General features: G+C 40.0%; 3 protein-coding genes across 3 annotated transcripts; 2 read left to right on the forward strand and 1 right to left on the reverse strand.

Moving 5' to 3' along the window:
• The first annotated feature begins 314 nt into the window (after nucleotides 1-314).
• Nucleotides 315-7,963, forward strand: LOC138355406 (shematrin-like protein 2). The gene is made up of 5 exons (XM_069310297.1): nucleotides 315-484; nucleotides 595-790; nucleotides 2,383-2,462; nucleotides 7,017-7,088; nucleotides 7,720-7,963. The coding sequence occupies exons 1-5, from the start codon at nucleotides 473-475 to the stop codon at nucleotides 7,897-7,899; spliced, it is 540 nt and encodes a 179-aa protein (XP_069166398.1). The 5' UTR covers nucleotides 315-472; the 3' UTR covers nucleotides 7,900-7,963.
• Nucleotides 7,964-15,422: 7,459 nt separating this feature from the next.
• On the reverse strand, nucleotides 15,423-16,714 carry LOC123767837 (neuropeptide-like protein 33). Its single transcript, XM_045757881.2, has 2 exons — nucleotides 16,372-16,714; nucleotides 15,423-16,039 (listed from the first exon to the last, which is right to left on the reverse strand). The coding sequence occupies exons 1-2, from the start codon at nucleotides 16,384-16,386 to the stop codon at nucleotides 15,713-15,715; spliced, it is 342 nt and encodes a 113-aa protein (XP_045613837.2). The 5' UTR covers nucleotides 16,387-16,714; the 3' UTR covers nucleotides 15,423-15,712.
• Nucleotides 16,715-18,434: 1,720 nt separating this feature from the next.
• Nucleotides 18,435-20,377, forward strand: LOC123767836 (uncharacterized). Its single transcript, XM_045757879.2, has 2 exons — nucleotides 18,435-18,687; nucleotides 19,408-20,377. Exons 1-2 carry the CDS (start codon nucleotides 18,673-18,675, stop codon nucleotides 19,741-19,743), a joined length of 351 nt encoding a protein of 116 aa, XP_045613835.2. The 5' UTR covers nucleotides 18,435-18,672; the 3' UTR covers nucleotides 19,744-20,377.
• The last annotated feature ends 3,161 nt before the right edge of the window (nucleotides 20,378-23,538 follow it).

A 23,538-nucleotide genomic window follows, 5' to 3' on the forward strand; every position in this document is an offset into this window, starting at 1 on the left:
TTTTTCACATAGGTCTATATATGCTTCTTCACATAGGTTTATATATGCTTCTTTACATAGGTCTTCATATGCTTCTTTACATAGGTCTATATGTGCTTTTTCACATAGGTCTATATATGCTTCTTTACATAGGTCTATATGTGCTTCTTCACATAGGTCTATATATGCTTCTTCATAACTTTATGTTAGAATTAAACTGTTATTTCTAAAGTATTCTTGCTGGTTGATCAGTAAACTATTCTGGAGATCCACGAGGACTCTCCAGAGGTTGATAGGCTATGAGCCCAACACTAAACCAAATTATTGCAATAAATTTAGCGTGGTTGGCCTTGGTTTCAGTGATTAGCCGAGATCAATAGTGGAGTGGCGGCTGGGAGGGAGCTGGAACTGGTGACGACATCACTGCTGCTAGTATAAAGGTGGGACGAGATGACGTTTGAGTCAGTCTGAGCTGCACCTCCTAACCCTCAACATGTTCAAGGCTGTAAGACACACAAAATAAGCTGTCTGAATACTTTGTGAATCTTAACAACGTTGTGCTCAAGTTACAGATGAATTGCTATCTTGAAATTTTATCTTTTTTTTTATCCGCAGGTGTTTGCTGTGTTGTCCATCTTCCTGCTTGTGGCTTCTGCCATGGCCAGCCCCATGCCCGAGCCTGGCCATCGTGGAGGATACGGAGGTGGATATGGCCATGGCGGCCGTGGAGGTGGATATGGCCACGGTGGACGCGGAGGTGGATATGGCCACGGAGGACGAGGAGGTGGATATGGCGGCTATGGATATGGTCGTTGAAGGATCCTCTGATGGTCATGTCTCTGTAATTTCCGTACCTGTAACAACGTCCCTTAACCTCTGTCTTTTGTTTAATAAACACACAACTAATATATGAAAAAGTTTCTTAGTTTTTACCCTTATTAGTGAGCTTTGTTGTTTGTTGTGAGCCTTGTTTCTTACTGATTTTTCACACAAGCAATAATGCACTATAGAGCATCACCCACAAGTCCAAGAACTCTCGAAAACTGCAGGACATAAAAGCACAAACACTATCTGGAGACTTCAGCAGTAGCGACAATGACTACCTAATATTCATTTGTAAAAGCTGTTCTAAATGCCCGAAATATTATGCGTGCTAGTGGCTGTATAAGAATGTAAGAATTCTATATAAATAAATAAAATACCATTTCAGTATTTTTGAGTAAGGAAACAACCAGTTGATAGTTAATTCTCAATTTAATGATTTTTGCGTTTCGAGTTTAGCCACGGTACAAAATTGACTGAAAACAATGCAAAGAACTCTGCAAGGTTATCAAGGCCACCACAACACCGTACTGACCCAATAACAAGTACATTTTAGTCCTGAACGTAATTTAGTATTACTTAAACGGTGAATATACTCTGAGAAGTGTCAGGGTATACAATATACATCTTGTGTGTTTGGGTGTTGGGATTAAGGTGTACCAGTCGCGGAAGTTATGTGGTTCACCCCTGTACGAGGTCCCTCTAGATCCTAGACTAACTGGTGATCCTCCCCAGGATGCATCCCACAACAACTCTTTAACTCCCAGGTAATTATTTATTGCTAGACGAACAGAGGCATCAGGTGAACGGAGACGATACTTAAACGTCTCAATCTCTCCTGCTACTACGTGCTCACCATAGCCCGTGTTACTTGGAACTTTTTGTTCCAGGTAGCGAATCTTTAACAACAACAACAACTCTCCTGCCGCGGGAATCAAAATAAAGGCGTCACGGTTGTCACCGGACTGTGATGACTTTGCTCTATGAGCCCCAAGAGCATATACTGACCAACCAGCAAGTATAGTTTAGTCCTGAATAGAGCTCAAGAATAACGTATACTTACTGTATTATACACCGAGAGGTGCAATCCATACATCAGTGTATAAGTCAGTAGATTGGTAGATAGTCAGTCGAAGGTGATATCTTCTGAGGTCACCAGAGTTTGCCAATGCAGGTAGGACTAAACTATCGTTAGTTGTACTGGGCCATAGCGATTTATTAACATCACTAACTATGTAATAGGGTTACTGCCAGCATGCAGAATTATGTGTTACAAAAAAGTCCGGAGGACCACATGGTGGTTGTTTGTTCCAGATAAATAGTGACTAATTTAACAATGCGAGAGTAAAATTGTCTGTTCTTGGAGAGTAAAAAAACAACTAAGATTATTAGTTCATTTATGGTACATGAAAAACAATAACAATGATAATCAACAACAAAAAATAGCTCACGGTGATGGAGAGTAGGAAGATGTGGTGTTAAAGTCCTATATAGAAAGACTTACACATTAATTACACTGTGTAACACTTTTATGTAGTTACACAGGGAATAGCGCTATTTTCTGATTGTTTTTGCTTCCAGAGTATAGAAAACGGCTGTCATTACTCTCAAACTTTTCTCTGACCTTTGCCCCAGACATGTTTAGGGAAGACGTCTTAAAGGTACTTGCTTGTCCATTTTAAAGAATGAAGAACAATTTTTATTTATATTACTTCTAAGCTGCATCACTAATGAACCCATCCCTGCCCTTGTGTGGTAGTGCACAATAGAAAGTTGTTTTCACATATCCATACATTAAAACATTGATTGTAACCATGATATATATGTGCTTCAGCCTACAGTTTAGACCCTTATGTATGACCCTCTGTCGTGCGTAACAGTGAATACCAGCATTATCCTCACTTTAATAATACTTAATCGAAATCCTCGGATTAGGCAAAATTGTAATCAATTTTGTCAATAAAGATGTTAATAAATAAAAACTTGAAGGCTGCCGGTTTATGAAACAATGTTTCACAGTTCTGGATAAGGAGTCGGCAGCCTTCAAGTAACTTCAAGACGTCTGTCTTCCCTAACCTGTCTGAAGCAGAGGTCAGAGCAAAGTTTGAGGGAAATAATATCCGTTTTCTATACATTGAAGACATAAGCCATCAGATAATAACACTACATAGGAACAAAAATGGTGTTGTTGGTCATTGCAGAGGTGGATAGGTACGCTGGTACGTTGCAACATGGTGAGGCAATTATCTTGGTGATGGCGGCACGACCTCAGTAGCACCTGAGTAAAAGTTTTGTGGGGCCTGTGAAGAGCCAAATACTCTATTGTGAGCCACCACTTAAATTGAGACACCTTCAATTAAGAAAATTGTCTCCACATGCTTGTAGGTATTGAGGTTAAAGCCCTCTCAACAATTTACTGACCAACCCCAAGGTGCATTCTTTAGTCAGCATCATGATTTACTGACTAATGCACATTCTCACTATGTATACTAGAAAATAATAATAATAACAATAAAGACAACGACATTTATTTTTATTATTAAATATTTTGCTGAGTTCTACTGATTAAAATAATCTTCAAATTTTGATTAAAAACTTTCTAACTTCAAAATAAACTCAGTTCAACTGTTTAATTATTTCGATCACCCACTGGGGCTGGACGGTCGGTCTCGCTTCATGCAGGTCGGCGAAATTCCCGACGGTCCAAGTGGTTGGGCACCATTCCTTACCCCCGTCCCACCCAAATCCTTATCCTGTTGCCTTCCAAGCGCTATATAATCATAAAGGTGTGGCGTTTTCTTCTGATCCCTTCCCTGTTTAATTATTTACAAATGACACAAAGATTCGTTATAAGAACATAACCTAAAGGGGACACAGGAACCTCTGAACTGATGTGAACCAAGTCTGTCAATGGTCCATTAAAAATAACATTATGTTCAATGTGGATAAGTTCTAGCTACTTCGTTATAGTAGAAACTAAAAAAAATTACTGAAATCACACTATATAAAAATGTAAGGCAAGATTAGAGAATCTTCATGTCAGAAGTATTAACTTTTAAATACAATAAAGTATCTACCATAACTGTGAGGATTTTTTTATTTGGTTTACAAGAATCTTTTTAATCTATGAGATGCATCATCAATAATGGTACTTTTTAAGGCGCTTCCACTAGGGAGGGATATAGTTACACACAAACAGCCCCATTACATAACTACAGAAGTTGATGATCTGGAGAACGACCCCAGAACTTCTGGCAGAGTATTATCAGATTCGATTTAAAATAATAGGGGACCACTTAAAATACCTAAAACTGTATTAATTCCTTGGATTGCAGGCAATATAGATCATCATAAATTATGTCTGGAAAATATTTCATAACGAGACCAGGAGATATGGCAGGAAGTGCAAAATAATCCTAATGAGAGGTGTAATAGGAACTTCTAAGTGCCATTGCTACAAATATTAAGGGTTCAAGACTTTTCAAACTCCCTCTAAATATGAGGGGCATAGCTTCCCAACGTTTTTCCACGTTCAAAAAGAGCTTTATTAGCATTTCCAAAGGATATCTGATCAACCAGGCTGTTATTCATACACCAAACTGCGTCCAGTGCCTTCAGATATCCTGCTTGACAAGACCGTCAACCAGGAGGCTTTGTTCAGAGACCGGACAGCGGGAACATTGATCCCAGTAGGCACCTAAAGGTAACTTTAGGGTAATCTTTTTCTTACAGCATTGCCAATATCCCCCTGTGAGTCCTATATAAGCTTGTCAATACCTTCCTGTGAAGCTCTGTATAACGTTGCCAATATCTCTCTGTGGGTCCTGTATAACGTTGTGGAAAATTCCACTCATCATGTTAATATTATTATTATCTATGGAATGTATTATTCCATATCATATTTATATATCAGAATCATTATGTATTGATCATATCTACTGTATCTACATCAGCATCCTGTATGTTCATTGGTCAAGTACACTACTGGGGTTAATGCCTGTATACTATTGCAGATGTGGTCACAAGAATCTAGAAGCTTCCATGTAATCCAAAACATTATTGGAACCAAATAATAACTTCCAATGATGTATTTTCAAAATCCTTAATAAAGAACAAAAGGTACTATCAAGTACTGTTAATAATCTTTAAATCCACTAAATGATCATCTTGTGATATAACTTTATCACAACAGTCAGTCTAAATAATACAAATAATAATTTTATAATCATTGCCAGCACCTCCACTGTGAAGGGGACGCCATCAGCAAACGCCCGTGGGGCAGAATCGTCTGGGTACCTGGCGGCCTCGTGTTTACATCCAGGAGTGCGCTCGTGTGTAGGGCTGGAGGCTCTTTTCCAGCAAGATATTATACACACAAACTATTGATAATCTTCAGTGATAAGCTCCCTGAATACTGGGAGAGGTTTTGAACAGTATTATAGGGAGGAATTCCTGGTACATATATCCAAAATCAAGAGTGTGGAGGACCACCGGCTAGTGAGACTCCACCACCACCTCATCTACCAAGTGAGACGCAACGACGTGAACTCTATATTTTAGCAAGCAATTAGAATCCTTATAGCAACGCTGTGACATCCAAATCCGCATCATCAAGCTGTCCATATTCATCATTAAAATATAGAGCCTTGTTTCAGCAAAATGCCATCTGGCTACTGCCAGATAGGCTCCGGTTCTCAATTTCAGGATAAGTTATTAATGGTTTTAGAGCGTAGATTAGCCAATTAGCATGCTTTATAGCATTAATACATCCATATATAAATTGAGAGTCGTTAGGCAGCGAGGCAATGCCTCATCATCTAGTAAGTTCTGACTTAATCTTTTCAGTGAATGAGCTACCTATATTGCTGAATATTTATGTCTTGTGTGTATAATCTTTATTATAACTTATCATGCATTTAATTGTCTTATCCATTATCTTAATTTATCAAGTTAGATTATTTTATTGCATATAATAATTTTTGTATGCAAATTTAAATACACCTTGTGTGCAACAGCACAGATATTCCTTAGGACTAGGCTAGTAGAGTGTATAGTTCAAGATCTTAGCTCATGAACCTCACCAGTGCTTGCAGTCATAGAGCTGTTTTATCATATCCATGTAAAATTACATGTTAAATGTGTGGGTGTACCCACAGGTACATTGTGTTCTGCAATTTCTGAGCCAGATCAGTCTTAAGGACCCTACCTGCTACAGCCCATTACCAGTATCAATGTCACAGAGTAGTGGACTTACAATCCAGGATAGGAACCTGGCATACAGCTAAGAATTTTTATGTTGTACTTATTATCAATTTTAGAATTTATTTAATTTTAAATTCATGGTTCTTGTAGCCTCATTTTGTTCCTATGTCATGTTCCCCTTTACAGTTCCTGTTTCCCCTTTAAGTTCCTATTTTGTTCTCTTCCTCTTCATCAATAATACTGGTATATTCCCCCACAAACGTTGCCAATATCTCTCTGTGGGTCCTGTATAACGTTACCAATATCTCTGTGGGTCCTGTATAACGTTGCCAGTATCTTCCTGTGGGTCCTGTAAACGTTGCCTATATCTCCCTGTGGGTCCTGTATAAAGTTGCCTATATCTCCCTGTGGGTCCTGTATAAAGTTGCCTATACCTCCCTGTGGGTCCTGTATAACGTTGCCAATATCTTCCTGTGGGTCCTGTTCAGCATTGCGCACACCTTCCTAGTTATTCTTCTCTGGTCCTGTTTTGTTTTATTTTTCATTTAACAGTGTTCAAAATTTTCACCGTTTTCATCTTTCAACCTTCGTAAATAATTCTCGTGTTTCAAGGATAAGTGAGCCTGTGTAGAGGTTACAGTGTAAATTACATCTTCTGATTCCTAGCCTGTATTTTCCTGTATTTATACTCAGAGAGGGTTACCCTACTTCTCGGTGTATATTCAGTACACTCGGAGTTTACATTAGTTCTGGTCTATATTTGGGATTATATTATAATAAAGTATATTATAGTAAGGTATATATAAATTATATAAATAAATTGGATACATCACTGAAAGCTTCTGTGATATAGTATCTTGCATCAAGATTTTTTTTCCTAAAATCTGAAAAAAACGAGTTTTACTTTCGTTTTTTTTATTGCTTTGTCTAAAGTAAATAATTAAGTGTTGGTGACCTTGGACTCAGTGATTGGCCGAGGTCAATACTTGCAGTGACGACATCACTGCTGCTAGTATAAAGGTGGAGCGAGACGACGTTCTAGTCAGTCTGAGCTGCACCTCCCAACCCTCAACATGTTCAAGGCTGTAAGACACACAGAATAAGCTGTCTGAATACTTTATGATGCTTACGGGCTATTCATGTCCTATGCCAGCCTCTAGGGTGGCTTAATCTTTCATCACTAACTTTATAAGGATATGCACAATGAGAAGTGTATATACCCAGCTTCTCAGAGTATATATATACACTGAGAGTTTATTTTAGTCCAGGAACTATGTTCAGCACTAAAGTATACTTGCTGGTTGGTCAGTAAACTGTTGTAGTGGCCTTAATAACCATCCAGATGTTGATAGGTTTTAAGCCCAACACCAAATAAAAAAAAATCCTTTTGAATCTGAACTATGTGCTGTTCTTAAACGTAAAATACTACCTTCTTCATATGTACACCGAGAGGTGTACACCACCTCTCGGTTTACAGTACATACACTTGCTCTAGTCCTAGAGGATGCTCACAATAGAGTATATAGTATAATTACTGGACGGCCAGTAAGCTGTTAAAGAAGTTGAATGGCCTGAAACCCAACACTAAAAGCAATACTAACTTTAATCGGAGGGTAGAAAGAGCCTAAGCTACTCTATCTCTTTGAGATGTATTTTATTGTTACACTAAATGTACTTGCTCTTGAACTAACTTTAAACGTTGACTCTTTCCTTCAGGTGTTTGCTGTGTTGTCCATCCTTCTCCTTGTGGCCTCGGCCATGGCCAGCCCCATGGCCAGCCCCATGGCCGAACCTGGCCGTCGTGGATACGGAGGGGGCCATGGCGGTCGTGGAGGTGGATATGGCCATGGCGGCAGACGTGGAGGAGGCCATGGTGGTTATGGATATGGTCGATGAGAATCATAATTATAAACATTAACTGCAGATTGTCCTGTTTCGATATAATAAACATCTAATTGTACTTTTATAGTTTTGTTTCCTCCCAGACCATCTTCCTGTTTTGGTAGTACTTATAGTAAGGATGAGGACCATAGTTTATATACCGCCGTACAACGCAGATAGAATATTGAAATCAGTACTATTGAATTTAGACTAACCGGAAAAGGTTTGTATATATGTTGCAAGGACAATCTAATCTGACTTTCCTAGGCCTAATACACGCTATCTGAGACCTAATATAGTGCATATGTGTGCTATACTAGGCCTAGATTATTTAAGTTTGTTTTTTTTAGCTTCAATTTTTTCTGACTCTTATAAAATGAATTGTACAAAATTTTACTAATTGCTTAGTACATCAATGTTTGTACTGTGGTGCACAAAGTTACAAAAGCAATTATTTAAACAGGAGGATGGGTTGCACCTCTACTGTATGCGAATGAAGTCAGCTATATACAAACCTAAAATAACAAAATTACCGAGTGCCGACTGATAGCAGAAAGTTAAGGAAAACTGAAGCACAATGGAGAGGGTGTCATTAATGAAGGCCAGAGGGTATGTCAGAGTGGACCAGAGACGACTTGTGGGACAGATGATGGTAATATGGCATTTCTGATCAACAGTCTGTCACGACAAGTCGACAACTAGCTATGGATTCGTCTTACCAATCTAACACTCCCATAGCTGGCAGACATTACCCTCCATTATAACATGATGACCCGTGTGTAACTTATGAGAGGTTTCATGTGTAGTATGGGTGAGCTGTGATGAAGTGACTAACCTTGGGCCAGTAAGTGAAGAGAGAGCAAGACGATCTTCAGAGATTAGGATTGTGCAAAGACCGGCGAAGAAGCCGGTCAGTGATTAAAGTAATTAAGACAATGCAAAGTGTTACCGACAAATCTCGTTGACTTCAGGGGTCAAAGTTTTCTGATGTATGTTTGCTGACGATTACGAAACACTGATCATTGGTATGTGGAAAACTCATAAAGACATTGTTACGGTATCGACACCATCGTCGGAGTGTTACGTGGCAACTCCAGTGCCATGTATGAGCCTGCACTCAAATTTCCCTAGTATCAGGCAATATGTAGACAACGCCATCTGTTGGTGGTGGCATGGTGTCGGCAAATGGCTCCAGTTTCCTGCCTTAGTTAGGAAGAGAGATCGATGTGGATGACCTCTGGTGGGTGGCGTGTCACAATCAGCGCCATCTAGGTTGTACCTACAAAGCATAATGTCAACTTTCCCGTGAACGAGGGTTACCTCATGGTTTCCCAGTGTCCTGTCCATCTAATTAATGACGTTTTTATGTCCACAGAAGTGACATGTGGAGGCAGTTGTACTGAGGAAGGCAGTTTACCTTGGGCAGTCCACGAACCTTTAGTTTGGTCATGCAAGAAGACTAAGTAGCCGCCGTCGATCTAAGCAGTGTGTTAGCTGCTAGTATACGCAGTGTTGGTGAAGATCAGCGTACCCTAGGATTGGCTATTAAGGGTTGCAGTGATGTAACTAGCGTGAAGTGCTACTAGCAAGCTAATAGAGGCTTCTGCATGGGGTTAGCTACCCTTGTATGAGTTTGTTTGGGACCCTCTGTCAGCGTGTTGCTGAAGCCCTCTGCCAGTGCGTAGCTGGAGAACGAAGGTGGGGTATAGGCGCATCGTGATACTGTGTGGGGGACTGGCCCATGTAAAAGAGGAACTCGCCAGTGTTGTCCAGTTCAAGTAAACAGGGTACTGTGATTGAGTATAACACTGGAGTTGACGAACACTGCTGAAGTATTTGTATCCTGGGTGAAAGAGGCATTACTGTAAATAAGTGTAGTAGTAATCCATATTAATTACACACATTATATATATATATATATATATATATATATATATATATATATATATATATATATATATATATATATACAGGATATGTGGAAGCTGGTCAGAATTTCATTTTACCTTTGTAAATGTACATTAATAACACAATGTAAAAATACACATCGAACACTTTATGTACGGCCGACGTAAATCTGTATATCTATGTATTTATGTATGTAGGTTAGAGAAGCATTTTAAAAGCACTACAATCACCTTCTGCGGTTGATTGTTCAATAAATCTTTAAACTGTGTGTTTAACAGATCTCTCACCCTGTCCATGGAGGACAGAAGAAAATGTATATATGCTGTTGACCAGACCACACACTAGAAATTGAAGGGACGACGACGTTTCGGTCCGTCCTGGACCATTCTCAAGTCGATTGATTGTGTATATATGCTGATTAGCATTGCAAAATGTATGGCAACGTCTGCGATAGAAAATAATAATGATAAACTATTAAGCTCTACCTGAACAGTCGGCTTCTTGTGGGGTTGCATCCTGGTCGGCGGAGGTCAGTAAATCTGCACTGGGTGGGGGCGAACACCTTGATATAAGCCTATCGGGAATACTCTCTGGCTGCCTGTCCCCCAACACAATTATATTGACATCGCAGCCTAGGAATTGGAGCAAATCCAGAAGTTTGTCGTTAGTTACAAAGAAAATGTAAGAACGTTTAATTTGAGCCGTTTAAGGAGGGACTGAATGAAAGGTAACTTGTATCACCTTCGCTGGCGAGCGACTGGGTAAAGCATTTGATAGTACACTGGTATACACTAATATGCTGGTGTTTGTTGCAACTGGTATGTTGGAATATGCTAGTATACCAGTAAACTAATGTATACTAGTAAAGTTCAAATTTCAGGTGGAAAAAAATCCTCAGAAATAATGGAGCAGACGTTTGACAAGCCGCTGGCTTCCTATCCCCGTCGAGGCCATACAGGTATAAATAAACTTACTTTGCACGAAAAGGCAAATAATTATATTGTCAATGACTAAACATCTGAAAGTCTTACAGTGCATCCGTACTCCACTTCCAGTAGACAAACGTTCAAGTTGTGTATGTAGCTCAGTTACGGCCACTTTGGGCCAGTAACCGGGTTCTTTCTGTTAATGTATCTTATAACCTCTTCGTCTTTATCCAACCCCCAAGTCGGTGGTAAGTTTTCAAGAACTGGCTGTGGCAAGTAGTTGTGCAAAGAATAAAGGGGGGGGGGGGATAAACAATACACAATTATACCTTCACCAATATATTAACACCTTCACCACTATATACATATAAGCATATAAAAAGTATTACTATACATATTTACAAAAGTGTCGCTTTCACTCAGGACACTATACATCAGCAGTGTTCATCAAATCCCAGTGAATCCACTTTCCAGGAACACATCGTCCACACTTAAAGGCAAACACCGGCGAGTTCACCTTCCTCAACATGGGTCAGTCCACCCACACTCTATCATCACGATGTGTCAATACCCCATTTCTGCTCTCCAGATACACACTGGCAGAGGGTTTCAGCCACACGCTGACAGGTTGTCTCAAATAATCACATACAGGGGTAGCTAGCACCCTGGCAGAAGTCTCTAGTTGCTCACTAGCAGCACTTCTGTACAGACGCACCACTGTTGTCTCGTAACTCTTTCTGGCCAATCCCGGGTACGTCGGTCCATACCACATTGCATAAATCAGCAGCCACCTCACTGTTATAACCGACGGCAGCCACTTTGTCCTCTCACAGGACCAAGTCAAGAGTTCTTGGACTGCCCAAGGTGAACTGCCCTCCTCAGCGCAATCGCCTCCTTACGTCACCTCTATGAACATAAAACGTCATTAGCTAGACAGACGGTATACTAGCTGACCTTAGGATAAACCCATTTACCGGGGAACTGAAATTGTGATTGCAGCCACAACCTAGATGGCGTTGATCTTGATACGCCACTCCCCAGAGGTCATCCTCATCGACCTGCCACACCCGTTCCAACAGATGGCGTTGTCTGCATTGCACCTAATACCAGGGAGTTGGAGTGCAGGTCCATAGATGACGCAGGAACTACTATTCCCCACTCTGGTGATGGTGTTGATACCGTAACAAGGTCGGACGACTGACACTTAGGACGTCTTCAACGACCAACCCACATTATTTTGTCACAACGCTTTCTTAGAATCTCCACGCGATCGTTTCGCCAGCAGATGGCTGCACATTCGAGTCAGCACGATCGGTTTGAGTGAGTGGAAACAACGCACCAACTTCCTTCCATGTTACGGGAAGCCAAACATGTGCTTACAATTTGTATTGATTTATTTATATATACAAGAGTTCTTACAGTCTTGTACAGCCACTACCACTTGTAAGTGCTAGTAAGTGCCACTAGCAAGGAGGTCTAACGGCTGAGTGGACAGCGCTCGGTATTCGTAGTCGTAAGGTTCCGGGTTCGATCTCCGGCGGAGGCGGAAACAAACGGGCAGTGTTACTTACTTGTAGCCAAGTCTTGTCTCGTCATATGGTGTTGCGACTATGAGGATCGTGTTGATATTGCCACGTCTGTGGTAATGTGATGATCACGTTGATATTAACACAGCGGTCCAGCCACTACTACAGAGTTCGTGTCACTGCTGACCTCCATATTATCAGGGGGTTGCCAAGAAATATTTTTCTAGACTGCTCCACAAGGTAAATATTGTTTTACTTATGTTGTACTTCTCATTAATTTGATTGTTATAATCATCAATATTTATTTGTTAAATATTGATTTTCCGGTAAATAAAGATTTTGTACTACACGCAAATTACGAGCGTGATTGGGATATTCACACGAGATTTTATTCGTGTGAATATCCCAGATAGGGCACACAATAAACTACCACTCACAGGATGACTATTGGGTAAACAAAAAATTACCACTCACAGGATGAGTATGGGGTGCACAAAAAAAAACAGCCGCTACTGGCGGCAACAACAAATCAAATGTTGCGTTGCATCCTGAGGAAGATCAGTGGTTTATATAAGCTTACTCTATAATAAATGAACCACCGTTTATTAAAAAACTTTTGATTTGAATTAAGTAACTAATATGACATCGATGGATCTAACTGGCATTTTGTCCCCCCACAATGGTAAACCATATCAACAACAAGAAAGACAGTGATAATTAAATAGTTTAACATATCAACAGTAAATAGTTATATACCTTAACGTCTCATTTCCTCTCGCTTTTTTCTACCAAAAGGCCCGTCGCCGCGATCATGTCCACCGCGATCCCGATTTACGACGATGTCGCAACCGCTATAACCGTCATCACCATACGCTACCTCCGGCACCAAGGCCACCATGCTCATCATGACAGCATAATTCACAATGAGCAGCTGAGACAATGGCAGTGACAATATCTTGGGTGATCACAGTAATGGAAGTGGGGAGCAGCACCGCGTCTCCCTTGGTCCAGACATTAGATCCTTGGTAGCGTGTTAAGCAGTCAGGAGACGCTGTGTTGGGTGTCGCCCAGAGAGTCAACCATTTTTCCTCGAAAACACATCACTTCCCCCTCATTTATGTATATATGTATATATATATATATGTATAATATATATATATATATATATATATATATATATATATATATATATATATATATATATATATATATATATATATATATATATATATAATGTCGTACCTACTAGCCAGAACTCACTTTTCAGCCTACTATGCAAGGCCCGATTTGCCCATTATAAATATATATACATATATAATGTCGTACCTAGTAGCCAGAACTCACTTTTCAGCCTACTATGCAAGGCCCGATTTGCCTAATAAGCCTAGTTTTCATGAATTAATTGTTTTTCGACTACCTAACCTACCTAACCTAACCTAACTTTTTCGGCTACCTAACCTAACCTAACCTATAAAGATAGGTTAGGTTAGGTTAGGTAGGGTTGGTTAGGTTCGGTCATATATCTACGTTAATTTTAACTCCAATAAAAAAAAATGACCTCATACATAATGAAATGGGTAGCTTTATCATTTCATAAGAAAAAATTAAAGAAAATCTATTAATTCAGGAAAACTTGGCTTATTAGGCAAATCGGGCCTTGCATAGTAGGCTGAGAAGTGAGTTCTGGCTACTAGGTACGACATATATATATATATATATATATATATATATATATATATATATATATAATGTGTGTGTGTGTGTGTGTGTGTGTGTGTGTGTGTGTGTGTGTGTGAGAAAGCTGCATGAACGCGCAAGCCATACATCACTAAGAACTCTTTGACCCGGCCAGGATTCGAACCCGATCAAAGACGATCATTGGTGCGGTGGTCACGACACTGTGTACGTTTAGTGGTGATGCTAGACGGCATGGGTTCGAATCCTGGCCGGGTCAAAGAGTTCTTAGTGATTATATATATATATATATATATATATATATATATATATATATATATATATATATATATAGGGGAAATGCCTGTTGCGTCTTGGGCACTAGTCCAACTTCAGAGGAATTCGAAGAAGTGTTTGACTTGCAACAATGATCGAACCCGTCTGTGACATTCATCAATGTTTCCCACTGTTGTGTTTTTCAAGAGATCCATAACCTTTAAGCACCTTTAAGCACCTTTTTGCATTATTATTTTTGTATCAACCCATGTATATCTTGTAACCATCAAATATATATATATATATATATATATATATATATATATATATATATATATATATATATATATATATATATATATATATATATATATATACAAGTTAGAATATGAATTCTGATATGATCTGATAATAATACATTATTGATCAATTGTTACAAGACCAGTGTTGAGGTTAAAGCTATGGGAACACCGATAGAGCGCCCATATGCTTCCGGTACTCCATTCCCTCTGCCAATTTGGGTGAAGCTTGAAGCTTGGCCCAACCGTCTGGCCTCCAACTTCGAACAACAGACAGATATTCTCTAATAATATCTATATATGATGTGGAATAACTCTAGACTAGCTGCTGACTCGAATATATGGTCAGAACTAGATTACATTTGGTGATTGATCAGAACATTAGTCACAGCCATAATAACCATCCATAGGATGATATGGTGCTCAATACACTGAGAGGTGTACTCTACCTCCAGGTGTATCTACACTGAGAGTTTACTTTGGTCAAGAACTATGTAGTGGCCTGACAGCTGAGTGGACAGCGCTCGGGATTCGTAGTCCTGAGGTTCCGGGTCTGATCCCGGTGGAAGGCGGAAACAAATAGGCAGTTTCTTTCACCCTCGTACGCCTGTTCACCTAGCAGTAAATAGGTACCTGGAAATTAGACTGCCACTGTGGGATGCTTCCTGGGGTGTGTGTAACAAAGACGAGGCCTGGTTGAGGACCGGGCCGCAGGGACAATAACCCCCGAAATCATCACAAGATAACCTTAATAGCCCCTCTAGAGGCTGTGAGGTCTCAAGCCCAACACTTCACAAAGTATTGGTACAGAAGGAGTTAATGAAGAATATGATACAAGAAATATGTGTGGAGAGTTTATTATCATAAGATCTTCACAGCATCAGCTCACAGCATCAGCCCACAGCATCAGCTCACAACATAAGTTCACAGCGCCAGCTCACAGCAGCGTTGCTGTGTCTCCTGGTGATGCCCCTGTAGCCAGAAAATACATCAACTTACAAAATTATTCTCCTTGTAACCAGCATTTTTTACATTAATAAATTGTAATATTATGAAGTTAACATATTTAAGAGGTGTATGAAGTAGCGAAAATTACAGCTTTGAGTTTTGATGATCTTCCTTATTAAAGTTTCTTGTTTTAATTTATATACTTTTATTCTTGTCTGGGATACCGTATATGTTTACACGTAAGATGTGAGTAATATTAAAGATTACCATTTTACTTTCCGTAGCCGCCATAACCACCACCACCACCACCACCTCCACGGCCGCCGCCTCCATGTCCACCTCCCCCACCTCCGTATCCACGGCCGCCGCCGCCTCCATGTCCACCTCCGCCACCTCCATATCCACGGCCTCCACCACCGCCGCCACCTCCGCCATATCCGCCGCCTCCACCTCCAAATCCACGCCCTCCTCCACCACCATATCCACCACCTCTACCACCACCACCACCACCACCACCACCACCACCATATCTACCACCGGGTTCAGGGTCGGCCATGACTACAGCACAAAAGGTGGCCAGAAGCCCCAGGGCGATGACCTGAGAGAGACAGAAGATGACGCGTGGTGAATCATTTACTGAATCAAGGAAATTTAATAAAATAATATTGGTTAATTCCTACTCCATAAAAACACTTTATGAGACAATATAATAAGATCCTGATGGTGTTAATAATGAATGATTTGCAGCAGAGCAATCAGAAAATATTTAGAATAAATACCAACGAAATAGGGTTAAAACTGTTGATGTATTCATATGAAGAAATTTATCATACTTGAAGTGTAAACATGAAACATGTGAGGATTTATGAGTAGTATTACACAACACCCTAAACCCAGGGTATGTGTCGTGAGGTGTGAGACAAGACCCACCGTCTTGGAGACCATAGTGGTACTCGGGGCGGTCCACTGACAGGTGAGGAAGGTGGAGTCAAGTTAAGGCTCTCCTGTGGGAGTGCCAGCGACGACTGTGCCAGATATGGCTCCGTGGCGGACTATATACCGGCACCAGCAGGAGATGACCCGGCACGATTGTCAAAAAAGGCATCTCATACTACAGCATCATCCAGCAAGGCCAGTTTCCCAACGATCTCAAACTGTCTTCACGACTCCATGATATTGTTCAAAGATCATCGTTAAAAGTTTTAAAAGAGATTTTTCATTCTTTCTGTTTCCTGAAGTGTTAAAGATTTCACAATGTATTCTTTAAACTTACTCATCCCATGATTCACTGGCTCGCTATTGTGAAAGACTCTTACTTGTAACTTCATTGACAAACAGAACAAAAATATCGCTGATGTTAACTATATTGGTAAGAAATATTAAATTGTCTGTAAAATGTATAAATGGCGTATAAAAATATCTGAGAATCAGATAAGAAATAACACCAAAACAAATGAACAATGTAAACAAAGTGTGAGAGAAAGTAAGTTTGTATCTGAGTTACTGGAAACTCATGAACAATGTGAACAGTCTCGTCTCTTACATTAAGTATGTATTATCCTCATGGATGAAGGGTAAGGAAGTAGGGGTTGTGGGTTGTGGTGACAGGATATTTTAGTGAGAGAGAGAGTGGCAAGGTCTAACCCACCTTCTGACTAGTGCAAGAGAGTGCCCGGGCTTTACCCAGCTGCTGGTTGCTGTAAGAAACAGTGTCAGGACTTAACCCACCTGCCGGCTACTGTAGGAGTCAGTGCCAGGGCTTAACCCAGCTGCTCGCTACAGTAAGAGACAGTGCCAGGGCTTAACCTACCTGCTGGCTACTGTAAGAGTCAATGCCAGGGCTTAACCCACCTACTGGTTACTGTAAGAGACAGTGCCAGGGCCTAACCCATCTGCCGGCTACTGTAAGACAGTGCCAGGGCTTAACCCACCTGCTGGCTACTGTAAGAGACAGTGCCAGGGCCTAACCCACCTGCCGGCTACTGTCAGACAGTGCCAGGGCCTAATCCACCTGCTGGCTACTGTAAGAGACAGTGCCAGGGCTTAACCCACCTGCTGGCTACTGTGTCGCGGTAAAGTACTAGTAAATAAGAGATGGAGCAAGTTGGTGTGAGGGTTTTGCTTTCTGTGCCTCAAAATGCAGAATATTTTGATTGTATATTATTCAACCATAAAAATACAAATACTCATATCTGATATTTATTGAGGATTTTCTCTACTCTTCATCTGAAGTGAGTTAGGTTAGCAGACTCGCAATTCTGAGATCTCTTGAGGAAGCCAGAAGGCAGGTGTGTGTGTATGTGTGTGTGTGCGTGTGTGTGTGTGTGTGTGTGTGTGTGTGTGTGTGTGTGTTTGTGTGTGTGTGTGTGTGTGTGTGTGTGTGTGTGTGTGTGTGTGTGTGTGTGTGTGTGTGTGTGTGTGTGTGTGTGTGTGTGTGTGTGTGTGTGTATCCGATGTGTCTGTTGAAGGGTACAGGTATGCAATCAAAATACTTTACATTTTGAGCCTGAGAACACTGACATCAGCTTGTTATCAAATTCGGCGTATTTTGTTTACTTGTTCTGGTGTTTATATTGTTGGTGTGATCTGTTCTGTCGCTTATATTGTTCTAGTGTTCTGTGGTTAATGTGTTTTGTAGTTTGCATTGTTCATGTGTTCTGCAGTTTGCATTGTTCATGTGTTCTGTAGTTCGCATTGTTCAAGTGTTTCTGCCTTTCACGTTGTTCATGTGGCCTGTTAGTGTTCATTGCTACGTCGTCAAAAATCTAAACGATTAAACAAGAATATGTTTTTAATATAATGAGTAATATTACAGACTTTTATTTTAATTTTTCGTGAAAGAATAAATATTGATAAAATGTTGATCTGTTGCAAGCCAGCGATACAGATAAGAATGTTTAAGAGTATACCAAGCAATATATACACTTAACCAAGCACGTAGAATTAAAAACCTGATTAAAAATCTGAAAATATCTTTAATCAGGTCTGTGTGAACAATATTATAATGGAGCTCTGATGACAGTTTGAGATCGTTGGGAAACTGGCCTTGCTGGGTGATGCTGTAGTATGAGGTGTCATTTTTGGCAATCGTGCTGGGTCATTTCCTGATGATGCTGATATATAGTCCGCCACGGAGCCAGGTTTGGCACAGTTATCGCTGGCACTCCTACACGACAGCCTTAACTTGGCTCCATCTTTGTCACCTGTCATTGGACTGACCCGAGGACCACCATGGTCACCAAGACGGTGGGTTCACTCTCACACCTCATGTAACGGGGGCCGGGGTAATGTCTCTCTTTCGTTCACTTCCCAGCCCTTAGTTAACTATACTTAAAGATCCCAGAACTCTACTATAGCCTTCAGTCCACTCCTCGTGATCTTAGACGGTTGGTTGCCTTAGATACTACAAACACGAAAACTGTACTGCCCCCCTAACAAACTCTTGAGACCTTCTCAGCTGCCACAACCAAACCCATGTGATAATGATGATTAATTAATTCTATACTCGCTAATCTTTTAATCTCTGGCGACTGATCTTTTTTACTCCTAACCAGGTAAAAAGTACCCGCTCACTCCACTAGCTTGTGTTCAACGTAAGACCACATGATCTGAGATCTATAAGCTTCTAAAACAAACTTAGCTTATTACACTCAAGACACATACCCTGGGCTTTGGATCTTGTATGATACTACTTATAATTCCTCACATGTTTCATGTTTACACTTCACGTATGATAAATATCTTCATGTGAATACATCAACAGGTTTAACCTTATTTCGTTGGCATTTATTCTGAATATTTTCTGATTGCTCTGCTGCAAATCATTCATTAATAACACCATCAGGAAGTTATTATTTTGTCTCATAAAGTGTTTTAAAATGTCGTAGGAATTAACCAATATTATTTTATTAAATTTCCTTGATTCAGCAAATGATTCACCACACCTAATCTTTCTGTCTCTCTCAGGTCATCGCCCTGGGGCTTCTGGCCACTTTCTGTGCTGTAGTCATGGCCGCCCCTGAACCCGGTGGTAGATATGGTGGCAGTGGTGGTGGTGGTGGTGGTGGAGGGGGAGGACATGGTGGCGGCGGAGGGTATGGTGGTGGAGGAGGGCGTGGATTTGGAGGTGGAGGCGGCGGATACGGTGGTGGTGGAGGAGGTGGTGGTGGAGGCCGTGGCTATGGAGGTGGCGGAGGTGGACATGGAGGCGGTGGCCGAGGATATGGAGGTGGCGGAGGCGGACATGGAGGTGGCGGCCGTGGAGGTGGTGGTGGTGGTGGTTATGGCGGCTATGGAAAATAAAACGGTAAACTTGTATATTACTCAGATATTACGTGTAAACGTTTAGAGTATCTCAGACAAGTATAATAGTATATTAAAACTAAAGAATACTTTAATAAGGAAGATCATCCAAACACAAAGCTATAATTATCTCTACTTCGAACATCTCTTAAATATGTTAGTTTCCTAATATTACAATTTATTAATGTTAAAAATGCTAGTTACAAGGAAAATAATTTTGCAAGTTGAAGTATTTTCTGGCTACAGTGCATTACCAGGAGACACAGCAACGCTGCTGTGAGCTGCCTCTGTGAGCTGATGCTGAGGGCTGATGCTGTGAGCTGATCCTGTGAAGATCTTATGATAATAAACTCTCCACACGTATTTCTTGTATCTTATGCCTCAATAACTCCTTCTGTACCAATACTGTGTGAAGTGTTGGGCTTGAGACCTCGCAGCCTCTGGAGGGCTATTAAGGCCACCACATAGTTCTCGACCAAAGTAAACTCTCAGTGTAGATACACCTGGAAGTAGAGTACACCTCTCTGTGTATATATATCCCTGACCGCTAGTGTGTGGCTCTTCAACCTCTGAATGAGTATAATGTCTATTATATTATTAACTGAGCAACCAGTATGCATTGTTGGAGATAAACAAATCCTCTGAATAGCAAAAAGTACACTGAGAAGCAAAATACACCTTTTAGTTAGGTGTCAAGCTTAAAGCTTATGAATTTCAGGAGGGTTATTCTCTGTGGTCACAGAATCCAAGAGTTGCGTTCGTTCGACAATGAATCAACGTTATCAACGATGTTTCAACACTGATGACGATGATTCATTGATGGTCTCAGATTTTGTTCTCACTGGGCCATGCCGGTGGGAACAATTGTTCTTGGCCACACCAAGAACTGACTGACCACTAAGAGTCATATAGCCTAGGATGAGTAAACTTTTTTGTGTATAATCACCGAAAAGTTGGCTTCGTTTTCAGATGCTGGTTATTTTTATGAGAGTATAAATCATTGAAGTTGCTATCAAAAACAAAAAGCAAATACAAAACAAAAATGTAAATAGAAATTTTCATAATTTACGTATAAATACATCCTGGGTTGTGCTCGCTTACTTATTCCCCTCAAGTGCTTTTACTCCTGATAAAAGCCTTTAAAAACAGGTGGTAAGATTTATATAAACAAACACACAGAAACACCCGCAACAAACTCGCAGGAAATACTTACACTTCTCATGTTTGCGACATGCACACACCTAAACACAAATATACAAAGGGCCAAAGCTCAACCCCCGCTACCACAACTAGGTGAGTACACACTCACACACACATTATCCTTGTTTTAGCTTCTGTTGGGAATTATATAGATTTCAACCCGTCCTCAAATCAAGTCTATTCCATCCAGCGGTCGACCCCAAACTGGCATTCATAAATTTTAACATGCTGTTCATTCAAAATAAGAATTTTCTCAAATATAAATTGATATTATTTTATATTACTATATTGTACATATTTAGACACTGGTTAGGTGTTTAGGTTCTGTTGGCGATTATTTGTATTGGTGGTACGCCTTTGAAGCATTTACCAACCCGTACTTGACTCAAGATCATTACATAAAGCAGTCGACCCCCTCAAACGCATTAATAAATTTTGACTTGCTGTTCATTCAAAACAGGAATTTTCGCAAATAAAAATTAATATTATAATATATTAGCATATTGTGCATATATAGGCATAGGTTAGGTTATGTTTGGTTAGATGTTTAGGTTCTGTTGGCGATTATTTGTATTTGTAGTACGTGGGTGAAGCATTTACAGCGTTGTGGTTCGAACTAAATTCGTCAGTGAAGCACTTGTTCCGTAAGTGTTCGAACGTCAGCAGTTGCTTGTGTGTAAACCGCTTTTCATTCATAAACAGGGGGTTTGGTGTGTGCATGGAATCACTTTTGGGTCTTTGTTTGGAGGACGAGCTGAATGACGTCTGATCACTTCCGGAACAAGTGCTTCGCTGACGACTTTTGGTCAAACTACAACACTGTTAATGCTTCACCCACGTACTACGAATACAAATAATCACCAACAGAACTTAAACGCCTAACTTAACCTGGGCCATAACACAGTAAAATGACAATTTTTCAATTTCAAGCAAACTTTATTTGCTAGTTATATATGAAAAAGGCTTCAACTGGTCGAAGTTTCCGCATCGTAGCATAAATAGGAAAGGAGGAAAAAATATTGAACTATGTTTCAAAAAATTTCCAAAATGATAAAAAATTTACATCAAACACAAGTGACAACTGAAATCATATCTATGACTGTCAGCAATCACAATAGCATATAATAAAGTATTTTAATAATTAGTTTCATGTCAAAATTTGTTTAAAACAAAATATTAGATTTGGTTTTTCTCATTTTTATTTATCGGGCGATTTGCATGAAACTTATGCACCTTACGGAACGTAAGCCTATCTGTAGGGTGCCAATTTTGGAGGAAATTGGTTGATGTCAACATCAACCACAGGTGGCCGAATCTATGACTTTATTTATTGTCATTTATTGTCAATAAAACAGAAAATTTCTAGTCCTCTTTCATTTTTTATTCAGTTTATATGAAACTTACACCTTATATGTAGAGTTTACGTGTCTACAATCTCTCTAAAACCCTTTATTCTAAAGTTTATTTATTGATTTTATAAATATTTCCAAACATGAAATATTAGCATAAATTTTTGGGGAAATTTGACTGTTTGTATTAGTAAAACTAAACATGTTTTGGATAATCCGCTTAGACAAATTCTTTATGATATGCTAATGTGATTGAAGTGTGTCATAGAAATGATTTAATTTGAAACTTGTGGTTGTACGGACTGATTGAAAATGTGAAAAATTAGTTAAATTTGTTTCTCCCTTTCTATTTAGGGTGCGATACTGAAACTTGGAACAGTTGCAGCCCTTTTCATATAAAACTAGCAAAAAAGTTTGATTGAAGTTGAACAACTTTTGCTTATACCGCGTTAAGGCCCCTTAACCTGTGCCTAAATTTGCACAGGATGCTATAATTCCCGGTACTTCGGTACTCTCATGATTGAGATCTCAAGTATCTCAAGTCCCGTATATCATCAAGTGTTCCAGTTTTCAGATAGTATTCACAGAGTTCAGCATATCTCATCCCAAGAAGGAAGGGGTGAGGGCGAAAGTTGGTCAATATGGAACATTCAGCATTAATATAATTCCTTTCTGAATTTTGGGGAAGCTGACCAGCCCATATGCATCCGGAACTCAATTTTCTCTACCAATTTGGGTGAAGCTTGACCCAAACGTCAGACCTCCAACTTCGAACAACAGACAGACATTCTCTTATAATTTCTATATATGATGAGGAATAGATCTGGACTAGCTGCTTACTCGTATATAAGATCAGACATAGATTACATTTGGTGGTTGATCAGAACATTAGAATCACTGCCATAATAACCCTACAAAGGATGATATGGTGCTCAATACACTGAGAGGTGAACCCTACTTCCAAGTGCATCTACATTGAGAGTTTACTATGTTCGAGAACTATGTGGTCGCCTTAGTTTTTTATAGTCCTCCAGAGGCTGAGAGGTCTCAAGCCCAACACTTCACTCAGTATTGGTACAGAAGGATTTAACGAGGCATAATATACAAGGATTATGTGTGGAGAGTTTATTATTATAAGATCTTCACAGCATCAGCTCACAGCATCAGCCCACAGCATCAGCTCACAACATAAGTTCACAGCGCCAGCTCTCAGCTGCGTTGCTGTGTCTCCTGGTGATGCCCTGTA

Source organism: Procambarus clarkii, chromosome 67 (assembly GCF_040958095.1).
Source record: "Procambarus clarkii isolate CNS0578487 chromosome 67, FALCON_Pclarkii_2.0, whole genome shotgun sequence".
NCBI classification, from domain to species: Eukaryota; Metazoa; Arthropoda; class Malacostraca; order Decapoda; family Cambaridae; genus Procambarus; species Procambarus clarkii.

Excerpts from the sequence above, each read along its gene's own strand:
- LOC138355406 (XM_069310297.1), top strand. Across the intron at positions 2,463-7,016 it reads TTAGGGAAGACGTCTTAAAG|TATAAAGGTGGAGCGAGACG; the intron begins GTACTTGCTTGT and ends CACTGCTGCTAG. Across the intron at positions 7,089-7,719 it reads CCCTCAACATGTTCAAGGCT|GTGTTTGCTGTGTTGTCCAT; the intron begins GTAAGACACACA and ends TCTTTCCTTCAG.